Below are 10865 nucleotides of genomic sequence, written 5' to 3' on the forward strand. Positions count from 1 at the left end.
GTTTCCTTGCAGGGAGCGGGCTATGGATTTTAAATAGGTTGATCTGTGTTTATTTCCTTGTATCTAACAAAGCTAAGACTCCAGAACAGAAAGCAATAGTAAATGGCTCTTCCCAGCTACATACAGGCACAAGTTTGCCACCTCATCTCCTCCAGGGTAGGAAAATGTTATAAAAGTAAGGAGGCCAGTGAGGTGGTTCAGTGGATAAAGGCACTTTCTACCAAGGCTGGCAACCTGGGTTTGATCCCTGGGACCCAAGAGCGGAGAAAGAACTGATTCCTGAAAATCATGTCCTCTGACCTGTACACACACACACACACACACACACACATACACACACACACACACACACACACACACACACACACACACACAGAGACAGACAGACAGACAGACTGACTAAAGAACCTTGGATGATGAATGGGAAGAGGTATTTTGAAGAGGCTCCTGCCAGGCCAGTTTTCATGAGGACAGAGATGTGCTGGTTCCCTGGAAGCTGCACTTGGGTGGAGCAGGCAACTGTTGGCCTCCTCTCCCATCTCTGGAGTTTTCCTAGAGACCAGAGGTCACCACCCCATGCCAAATTCCTCAAAGAAACTAAGAAGCGAAGAGCTTGAATTAATAACTATGTGCGCAACCCTCTCAGTGAAGAAAGAAGTAAGACACACTTCCATCTTCCCAGGGACTAGGTGCTAGCCAGAGGAGCCACTTTGTAAGCTCAGAGAGCCCTCTGCTGGGAGATGAGACTCCCTACAGAGAAGGGTTTGGGGGAAGGAAGGGAAGCTAAAGGTAGGAGAATCTCCTGGACACTTACCTAGACACTCGGGACAGGGAACGAAGAAAGATCAAAAACTAGACAGGATTGCAGTTTATTGACACCATGACATGACAGCTGTTGTCCCTGGAGGAGGTGGTTAGTGAAAGCAGGACCGTGGTCTCAGTGGACCTCACTGGGACTTTTTGACCCACCCCATTCACCTTTTCAGCTAGAGGTCATGGATTCCGAGCGGCGATCTAATTCTACACCCTAAAGTCACCACCACCCACGCCATCCCTAATCCCATCTTCCATTTGGTCCATCTATTGAGGTCTGGGTCCCTCCGCTTCTTCAAATTAAGGGCAAAGGGAGGGCAGGGCCATTGTCAAGAAGGGTGTGCTGGCCATGGTGGCGCACACTCTTAATCCCAGCACTCGGGAGTCAGAGGCAGGTGGATCTCTGAGTTCGAGGCCAGCCTGGTCTACCGTGTGAGTTCCAGGACAGCCAGGGCTACACAGAGAAACCCTGTCTTGAAAAACAAAACAAAATAAAACCAAAAAAAAAGGAAGAAAAGAAAGGGGGGCTGGGGATGTAGCTCAGTGGTCGAGCGCTTGCCTAGCATTATGTGAAGCCCTTGTTCTTCCAGAGACGGGATATGTGGAAAGGAAGGAGCTGAGGTGGGGGCGTGGTGACTGTCTTAGAAGGGTCAATGAAACACAGAATTACCTGTCTTGAGATTGTACGCTTGAGGCCTCTGTTAAGCACCATTCCCACACCAGTTCCCCTGTAAGTGGGTACAGGTGGCGGCAGTGTGTGAAGGGGAACGCTTGCTCTGCCTGTATGGCTCTCTGATCAGGAAGAGAATCGGAATTGTTGGATTTCTATCCGAGTCATGACATCAGAATAGACCAAGAATGCCTAAAACCATCCCTAAAAGCACTCACATTGCCGTGCAGAGGGCAGTACAGGCAACTGACATCCCTTTGTTTCGCTAGAAGAGAAGAATGGAAACCTTCTAGGACATGGGCACAGCAGGCACGAGACCCCCCGACTCCCTAATCCCAACCCTGCTTTCTCTGCCAGCTCAGATCCTAAGACAGGTTTTGGAGTCAGCTCCTTGAAACCTGAAGTACTTGAGGAAGCTATATTTGGCTTGCTGGTGGCCCTCAGTCCATGTGGGGGACTGTAGAGAGAGGGATCCTGGGGCTTCTCCTGTATCCAGAAGGGTAAGGTGCTATCAGAAATGTCTTGGGCAGAGGAACAGTTTAGGGAAGGAAGTGTCCCCTATAACCTGGCTTGCTGCTAGGTGGGCAGGAGACGAGGGGGAAAGCCAAATATTAAGACATCCTAGAAGAGCCTATCTGCTCTTAGCTTCCAGGACCAGATGTATAAACACTTACATGTGTTGCATATGTATGTCTGCGCACATAAGCATGGGAGGGATGGGTTTTGTGACTCGCTCTTTGAAACCAGAGAGGAGAGAAGAGGCTTATTACAGGGGTGCCTCCCCCAGGCTGAGGGGTTGCTGGTCTCAGTGGCTGCTCCCCACCTCAAGTCCCCTGACCCGGAAGATAAACAAGTGGTAGCATTGTAACGTGGCACCCAGGAAGCAGCCTAAGGAGGTAAGGAAAGGGGCGGAGGCTGACTCCCCTCAAAGCCCCTTGTTGTAGTAAACCACATCGATGCTGGGGTTCTGTGCTTGGATCTGAGCTCGCAGCTCCGGCTCCAGCCTGGTCACATGTATGGAGCTGCAACAGAACAGCACAGGCTAGATGTTTATGCCCTGGGCTCAGCATCTCAGACCCAGGGCCCAGCTTCCCCTCACTCCCGGGTGAAGAATCCTCCCCTGCTTTCAGAAGGGCTGGCTCACTGTCTTCCCCCCAGCTCCCACATCACCAGGCCTCCCAGGAACACACTAAGGGCCTGAGATGTGGAATCTGTGTAGAGATTCTGGTCCAGGCCAAGGGCATTACTCACCTTCTCTGGGGGAACAGGGCACAGCACAGGGGTGTGGCAAATACCAGGCTAGGGAAGGAGAACACCGGAAACGTCTGTGAAGCTGGCCTGAGCATTCCCTCCCTGTACCCCACCTCATGGAAATAGCCCCAGGAGTGAAGACATTTTTGTAAGCTTTATCTCAGCTGTAAAAGCTAGAAAATGGAGCCAAGGGACCACTCAGGGATATTAAACTCAGTCCTGATACTAGATTCTGGATAAGGAAAGAGCCTCAAGAGCATTGATCCCAAGCCCCATGATCAGAAAGTGCCAGAATCAGGAATAAAATGGGCTGGGCCTCCTGAATTGTGCCAGAGTTTATTTGCATGGTTTCCTCTGGTGAATAAAGACTTAACTCTTCAACCAAACTATTGACCTTCAAAGGCAAGAATCCCTAGGACTCTACACACACACACACACACACACACACACACACACACACACACACACACGTATTACGCAGTATGGGTATCCATACCAAGTGGATGTATGACTGAGCAATGTATGTAAGCACCTCAAATGTAATAAGTGCCCTCTCATGCCCCAAATGATAAAGGCTCTCCCATGCACACTTGGTACACTTACCAGAAGCCTACCAGTCCCACCTGCAGGGGCGCCCCCAACCAGGGCCGGCGCTGTGGGGAAACAGAGAGACAACAGAATGCTTGTGTCCCCATTTTCCTCCTCCATCTAGCTTTCCCCTCATGGTTCTAACCCGTCAACCCTACCTCTGAGCCCTTGGACATCTGGATGTTTCTCCCAGCCATGACAGGCTGGGACCTGCATATGGCAACCCCCTGCCCCAGCCGGACCTGTTGCCTATCCTATCGTACGTTCTTGCCTCTCAGAATTGGTTCCCACAGCACTCTCTTTCTTTTATCACACTTTCTTCAGGAAGCCTCCTCTGAGTCTCCACTCACTTCCAGTCATCCCCAGGGGCATAAATATGTTCCTCTCCATACCTTCTTCTATCCACTTCAGCCACAGCAAACGTTGTTCTGGTCTTCAAACGTGTCAGCCCATCCCTGCCTCAGGGCCTTGGCACAAGCTGTTCCCTCTCCCTGAAACACTCTTTGCCAGACTCTCCTTATTCTTTGGATCTTCCAAGGCCTATCCTTGCCTAAACTGTTCCCCAGCTAGTCTCAATTATAAGGCCCCACTGGTTTCCTACAAAGCACATTTCATAACTACAATGATATGTGTGTTGGGTTTTCTGTTTTGTTGTTTTGTTTTTTGAGACAAGGTCTCACTGGGTAGCTCTGGCTGGCCTGGAACTTGCTATGTAGACCAAGCTGGCCTCAAACTCACAGAGATCCTCCTGCCTCTGCTTCCAGAGTGCTGGGATTAAAGGCATAAACCACCATGTCCAGCCCTATTGCCTGTTCCTATTTGTTGGTTTTTGTACTAGACTGCCTCATCGGAACAGGGTCTACAACCATCTTAGTCCTGTTTAATATGTCTGGTGTACAGTCAGTACTTAATAAAGTTTGTGAATAAATGATTCGATGGATGAGCTGGAGTCTGTATTCCTTATCTTGTTTGTGTACTCATGAGTATGTATGTGAAGCATAAATCTAATTAATCTTACCAATAAAAACCAACCAGGAGTTAGATATGGAGATAAAATCAGAAAGATCAGAGATGCAGGGCAGCAGACACAGTTGCTTCCTTCCTCTTCCATTCCTCTAATCCGAAAGGGCTGAGAGCCTGTCTCAGCCCGGCCTTGCCACTTCCTGTCCCTCTCTCTACAGTCCTCCAAACCTCTATGGTTAACTAGTGGCTAGCTCCGCCCTCTGACTCCAAGCAAGCTTTATTTGTCAAAACACAAACAAAATATCACCCATGTATGTGTGCCTCTTAGTGGGAGACAGAGTTAGTGGCATGCATGAGTATGCAATCAATCATGCATTGACAGTCGTCCCTCTGTATGTCAGAAACCTCTGGACAGAATAGGTAAGAGGTGAGGTTCTTACCTTCAGGAAGGCTTTCTTCTCCAGAGTGTTCATGATCACTGGGGGGATGGCTGGGGGAGAGCAGGGCAGTGAGAAAGTTAATGGAACTCCAGGAACCTGAGAGAAGACCTCCCTCCTTGCTCCTCCTGTTCTTCCCAGACTTGCTGACTCTGAGTTGTCAAAAGCCCCTGAGAACCTCAACCCCTCTTCTCTCCTAACCCCCCCGAGCTCCACCAGCCATCCCTGCCTCACCCATGGCAGGAATCGCCATGCCGATTCTTGATATCACCACCTGGAAGATTCCCTGTTGGGCAGCAGTCACTGAGTGGCCAAGCCTCTGACCTGCCTCATCGGTCACTGGGATGCCCACCTGCAGCTCCCTAAGAAGAGAAAGAGGCTTGGGTCAGATTATAGGCAGCAGATCTCTGGAGGCCTCTCACCTTCCCCACTCAAAGGCCGGCTCTGAACAGCTCCCAGGTGTAGGGTAGAGCCCAGAGAGAAGCAGATAGGTGTTGTGCTAGCCCTTCCCAGCCAGGGAGCATGAGGAGGTTGGTCACTCAGTGTGGGTTGAAGAAGATGAGTTTAGAGAGGAACCTGGGTATAGGGTGATTTCCAGAGTGTTGGGATCCAGCATGACAGGGACAGCTATCTTGAGTCATAACTACCTTAAATGCCCGAGTAGCCCAGGTGAGTTTTCTCCACAGAGCATCCCAGATTAGTATGAACAAACAAAACTATTTAGAATATTATTTGAGGGGTTGGGGATTTAGCTCAGTGGTAGAGCGCTTGCCTAGCAAGCGCAAGGCCCTGGGTTTCATCCTCAGCTCCAGAAAAAAAAAAAAAAAAAAAGAAAAAGAAAGAAAGAAAAGAATATTACTTGAGCCAAGCATTTAATCCCAGCACTCGGGGAGGCAGAGGCAGGCAGATCTCTGTGAGTTCAAGGCCAGCCTGGTCTACATTGTGAATTCCAAGACTGCATAGAGAAACCCTATCTCAAAAAAAAAGGGGGGGGGGCTCTATGACCAAGACACTGGTGCCACCACTGCCAGAAATGTGGTTTTCACGATGGTGGTACAAGACACACCAGAGCACACTTTTGATTATTGAAAGTCACCTTCATCCTGGCTATCATATACACCAACCACTCTTTCTCACCCAAGTCTTGCCACACCTCGGGGCAAGTTCTCACACAGTGGGACCTGGTTGTCCTTGAACACGGGGTCAGTATAAGCCAGGGCCCAGCCCCTCACATCAGCGATGAAGAGGACTCTGCCTGTACCTGGCTGGTCTGCAGAGGTGGAGGGTATTTGGACATCCCTGTGCCAGAAGCCCGGACCACTCACCTCTGCCTCATCAGGGGGATGTTGATGCAGTTGGCAGCGGCCACAGCTGCAAAAGGTACAAATCGGCCAACTAGTGGGGGCAGGTGCTGGGGGAGGAAAGGTGGTGTTCAGTGGCTCTGAGGACCGTGGGGGGGAGGAATTCAGGTGGGGAGCTTCTTGAGAGGGTGACAAGGAAGAAGAAAATGGGTAAAGGATTAACAAGAGGCCAGGAGTGGTAAGGAGACTTTACCTTGGTGAGAGATTTGAGTCCCAGAGCGGTGGCCACAGCCCCAGTGGTGGCACTCACGTAGGCTGTTCCCAACTGCCTGTGGAGGAAAAGGCCAGATCACAAGGGGAGATGAAGAGCCCAGCATGCATTTCCTTTAAGGACATTACGTGTTTCCAATGCAGGGGGTGTTGGAGGGTAGCCTCGTTGAAAGCCCCACCCCCTACTCCAGTGTAAACTTATATGAAAGTCCTCCTCCTTTTTTTTTTTTTTAAAGATTTATTTATTTATGTATAGGAGTACTCTACTTGCATGTACACCTGCATGCCAGAAGAAGGCATCAGATCCCACTACAGATGGTTGTGAGCCACCATGTGGTTGCTGGGAATTGAACTCAGGACCTCTGGAAGAGCAGCCAGTGCTCTTAACTACTGAGCCATCTGGAGTGGGTCCTCCAAAACATATACAAACGGACTGAGCGCCCTGAGGTGGTAGTCAGTCAAACATGTAGCTGAAAGGAGAGCTGAGCCCCTGGCACAGGGGTCCACAAGACCAGGAACAGCTGGGAAGGGGGGTTCTCACCGCACGGTGATGGGAGCATCCCCACTGCGATTAGAATAATTCACAATAGCGTTGAAGGACTGGTTCACCCACTGCCAGAACACCACAGTCGGAGTCTTCCTGAGGGTGCAAAGATAGACTACTTATGTCTGTCCCTCCACAGTATCCCCAATTCTTGAACCCCCAATATTAAATTATGTCTTTACTTTCTTTATGGCTTTTTCGAGACAAGGTTTCTCTGTGTAGCTTTGTGCCTTTCCTGGAACTCACTCTGTAGACCAGGCTGGCCTCGAACTCACAGAGATCCGCCTGCCTCTGCCTCCCGAGTGCTGGGATTAAAGGCGTGCGCCACCACTGCCCCGGCTGTTTTTACTTTTTATGTACACTGGTGTTTGACCCGCATGTGTGCGTGAGGAAGTCCGACCCACTGGAACATGAGTTATAGAAAGTTGTGAGCTGCCATGTGAGTGCTGGGATTTGAACCCAGATACTCTGGACAACCAGCCAATAATCTTAATCACTGAGCCATCTCTCCAGCCCCCCAAACACCTAATATTGAAACCCTCAGAGTTCCTTAACTCCTCAAGAGGGACTTAACTGATGGTCCCAGAACTTGCCCTTGTCACCCTCACAGGTACACCTTACACAAATGGAGGCGAGGTTCTGAGAAATGGAAAGAATTCTTACACATCCCCCCCCACACACACACACTGTTCTTTACCCAAAAGGGTGCAGAAAGTGACTTCTAGTCACCCAGCCGTGTTCTGGGACACAACGCTCAGGACGGGGACGTGGGATGACACTTACCTGTAGAAGGTGAGCATGCACCCAGTAATGGTCATGTTCATGGGCACCTGGGCAGACATGCGGCCAATCAAGACCACCTTCTCCCCTGTGTCCGGATGGAATGCAGAGTCGTACACATACTTGGCTCTCCATAGCTGGTCCTCAGTGAGCCCCGGGATTGCCACACCAGCCCTGTAGAACCAGCAGGCTGTTGTAGGGGTCAGACCTGTCCTTCCTGACTCTGCTGCTTGCCTCAGGGAACTCTGGGCAATGGACCAGGAACTTTGACACTCAACCCCAGAGTAAAGGAGCTCCTTGTCCACAGAGGAGGCCAAACGCCTCTCATATGTGTACTTTGCTCTTTCTGCATCTTTTGTGGTCCCACATTTTCTTCAGGGTCACGGTGATGGTGGTTTTCAAAGGGTCTGAAATGACTGGGGGCGTTGCAAGAGTTAAACCTCCAGAGGAGAAGAGGGTTATTGCCTGTCTGTCTGCTTGGAACTCTCCTTCGGGCCCCTCTGTCCTTGCGGAGTGGACAGCACTGGGAATGGTCATTAAAGGGGATCTGTGAACTGCAGAGCTGCTGCCTACCCATAATCCAACGCTGTCTCCTCAACCCAAATGTCCTAAAATCCTTTGAGCTAAAGTGCTGTGTCACTATCATCTGGTGTGAGGCAGGCTCACCTGTAATTCTGCACAATGTTGCGGGAAGCTTCCAGCTGGTCCCCGGACAGCAGCAGATTTCGAGGGTCAGTAACTGTGAAGAAGTGCCGGGCTCTGCCTAGGAATGTGCTTTGGTCCCATCGAGGCTCCTGGATGTTGATATCTAAGGGCAAGTCACCCATCTGCAAGGGGACAAGAGCGAGGATCAGGTCCAAGCACTTCACTCGGGGAAAACTTTGGTGGCTCTGCCCTGCTTCCAGAAACTATGACCAGTCCTTGCAAGAGCTCAAGGTGACTCCAGATAGGTAAGGTGGGGGAGGAGTTGTTTTCCTAGGTAGTGTTTTAGCCAGGGACCTATAGCTACAGAGGAGGCGGAGGGAAGACCAGAACCAAGAATATATAGCTTCCCTCATGCTTCGGCCTGGTGCAGATTTTACATGGTGAGGATTTACATGTGTGTGGTTGGTTCAACGGCAGCAACTAATCCGGGCCAGCTATCTTGAGCTCCGGCTGTAGGAGCATAGGACACGGATAACACAGCCAAGTCCATTCCAGCTTCAGGCCTCAGCTGCTCTAAAACCTAGATAAGAAAACTTCCAAGGCTGTTTGGGAAGATGACATCCCACATTCAAGGCCCTGATTGGAGGAGACCAGGATCACTAGCCACCTGAGGGCTGATCAGTACCAGATCTCAGAGCCCTCGAGTGGCAGCCATTTGTGAGTATGAGAGCATGCACACATCCCCTTCAAACCCATCTGCTTCAACTCCTGCACAATAACCCAGGACTCTCCCTGGTCCCTGGTTGCATAGGGCTGACACAGATACCCATGCAACTCCCCCTGAGCCATCTACCTCGGGAAAGGGCAAGATTAAGTGCCTGCCCCTCCACTCAGCACAAAAGGGAATGTCAGAAGCAGCCATCTGGCTGTGCTAGGCAAAAATCCTGCAGAATGACTAATCCCCTCCAACTCCACTTCCTCCTCAACAGCAGACAACGCCCCTACCCGACTCTCACATACCCACGCACAAAGACATGCACGCCCTCCTTGGCACACAAACAAGTTAGACCCACACTGTATACATTAGCCAACCAGCCAGAATACCGTTACACACACACACACACACACACACACACACACACACACACACACACACACACGAGCAATATCTATCAGGTGCAGATATTTTAAAGTATGCCTGCCTACACTTAGCCTCACCCAACCAACCCTTCCTTGTGCCCTGCAGGTCCTAGCAGACCTTGCCTTATGGAATTCCCACCAGACAGAGAGCTCCTTTTAAAGCAAGCCTCCTCCTCTGACCCTAGGCCCTCACCCCCACCCTCTGAAGATTCCCAAGGCAGCAAACACTCACGCTTTCCGGGGTTTTCAGGCTCTAGCTGCTCTCAGACCCGCCTTCCTCACAGCTCTCTTGCTTTCCTCCCAGCCATCACCGGGACGTCACGCGTGACGCTGAGCAGCAGGGAAGGGCGGGGGCTCCCTAGGCTCGTTCGCCCAGCCCGCCCCCGGCTTGGCAGAATTCCGGGGCCGTGGATGTCACATGGAGGGACTCCCCCCGACCAGGCCGTTGAGACCAGACCCGACCCAGTCGTGGGAAGCAGTTCTGGCCGCCTTCCCAACAAGAGAGAGGAGGGGAGGAGCCGCCCCACTCGCCTCCTTCACTTGCAGTCCCTTGGCTTGCCTCGGGAGGCACCCGACCCAGCAGCACTCGGTCTAGGTGCACTGGGCGCGGGTGAGCGGCGTGGAGGGCGGGCCTCTGTCGGTGCGCCGCCCGGAGGGACTCGGGTTACTGCTTGTTTACTTGATGGCTGCCTTGGCAATGGGCCTCTCTGCCTGCTTGGCCCCCTGGTCTGCTATTTCAGGACCTATGGGCTCCTCTCGCAGATCCTCACCATCACATCCCTTCCCAGCCACATTCCTGTGGTGCCTGCGCTCCTGTGTCCCCACCCCTCTTTGCCACCCAACCCCCAGCTCCATTGTGCTAGCAGTTTCCTTACTCCCCCAACACTGAAGCTCCAGCCCCTGGGATGTGCACGGCCAGTCTCCCGTGATCTCTGCTTGCATCCAAGCTTGAGCATCAGAAAGATTCCTCTCCTGGTGTGCTGGGGATCAGCTGCTCTGTCTTGCAGACTTTCCAGAACAGGGTGCCCAGAGAAACACTTTTTCGACTGAGGATGTGAAGGCATCACATACATACATACATACATACATACACACACACACACACACACACACACACACACACACACACACACCTCACCCATTAGCACCCAGATCACGGCCGCTGCACACCCAGGCTCCAGTTTTCGTTCCTGCTCATCTCAGGTCCACATTCGGCTCTTTTGCTCGTGACATTCTCCCACAGGCAGACCTCCGGAGTGACTACCAAAGGGATGGCAATTTCACGAGCCCAGGAAGGTAGGGTGGCCTGGAGAAGACGTGATTCTAGTCGCCAGTGCGGGGCTCCAGAGCTGCCCTAGGTTCCAACGATCGGTGGGGTTCAGAATTGGGGCGGGCAGAGCCCAGAGGTACCAGGCAGGTGACTAGCTACAATCCGGACCGGCTACCACAGGTGCCAGAAAAGA

The 10865-nt window shown here is 51.7% G+C and overlaps 1 protein-coding gene across 5 annotated transcripts; it reads right to left on the reverse strand.

Moving 5' to 3' along the window:
- Nucleotides 1-853: 853 nt before the first annotated feature.
- Sfxn3 (sideroflexin 3) lies at nt 854-10842 on the reverse strand. Of its 5 annotated transcripts, XR_008223196.1 has the most exons (12): nt 10536-10842; nt 8284-8444; nt 7621-7791; nt 6835-6933; nt 6277-6352; nt 6048-6133; nt 4957-5084; nt 4726-4775; nt 3338-3387; nt 2735-2782; nt 1702-2505; nt 854-1605 (listed from the first exon to the last, which is right to left on the reverse strand). XR_008223196.1 is itself a non-coding variant. In XM_052763078.1 (11 exons), the coding sequence occupies exons 2-11, from the start codon at nt 8442-8444 to the stop codon at nt 2409-2411; spliced, it is 966 nt and encodes a 321-aa protein (XP_052619038.1). In that variant the 5' UTR covers nt 10573-10842; the 3' UTR covers nt 854-2408. The 5 variants fall into 5 exon arrangements, 4 of the variants coding, with proteins under 4 accessions (XP_052619038.1, XP_052619035.1, XP_052619037.1 ...); XM_052763078.1 differs by having other exon boundaries at nt 854-2505; nt 10573-10842; XM_052763075.1 differs by having other exon boundaries at nt 854-2505.
- Nucleotides 10843-10865: the final 23 nt, after the last annotated feature.

Source organism: Peromyscus californicus, unplaced genomic scaffold, assembly GCF_007827085.1.
Source record: "Peromyscus californicus insignis strain IS unplaced genomic scaffold, ASM782708v3 Scaffold_4__1_contigs__length_199733344, whole genome shotgun sequence".
Classification (NCBI taxonomy): domain Eukaryota; kingdom Metazoa; phylum Chordata; class Mammalia; order Rodentia; family Cricetidae; genus Peromyscus; species Peromyscus californicus.

Bases quoted from the DNA above. Each gene is read 5' to 3' on its own strand.
- Sfxn3 (XM_052763075.1), bottom strand. The intron at 6,134-6,276 runs GTAAAGTCTCCT...TTCCTCCCCCAG, and splicing joins GACTCAAATCTCTCACCAAG to CACCTGCCCCCACTAGTTGG. The intron at 2,506-2,734 runs GTGAGTAATGCC...GTTCTGTTGCAG, and splicing joins GCCCTGTTCCCCCAGAGAAG to CTCCATACATGTGACCAGGC.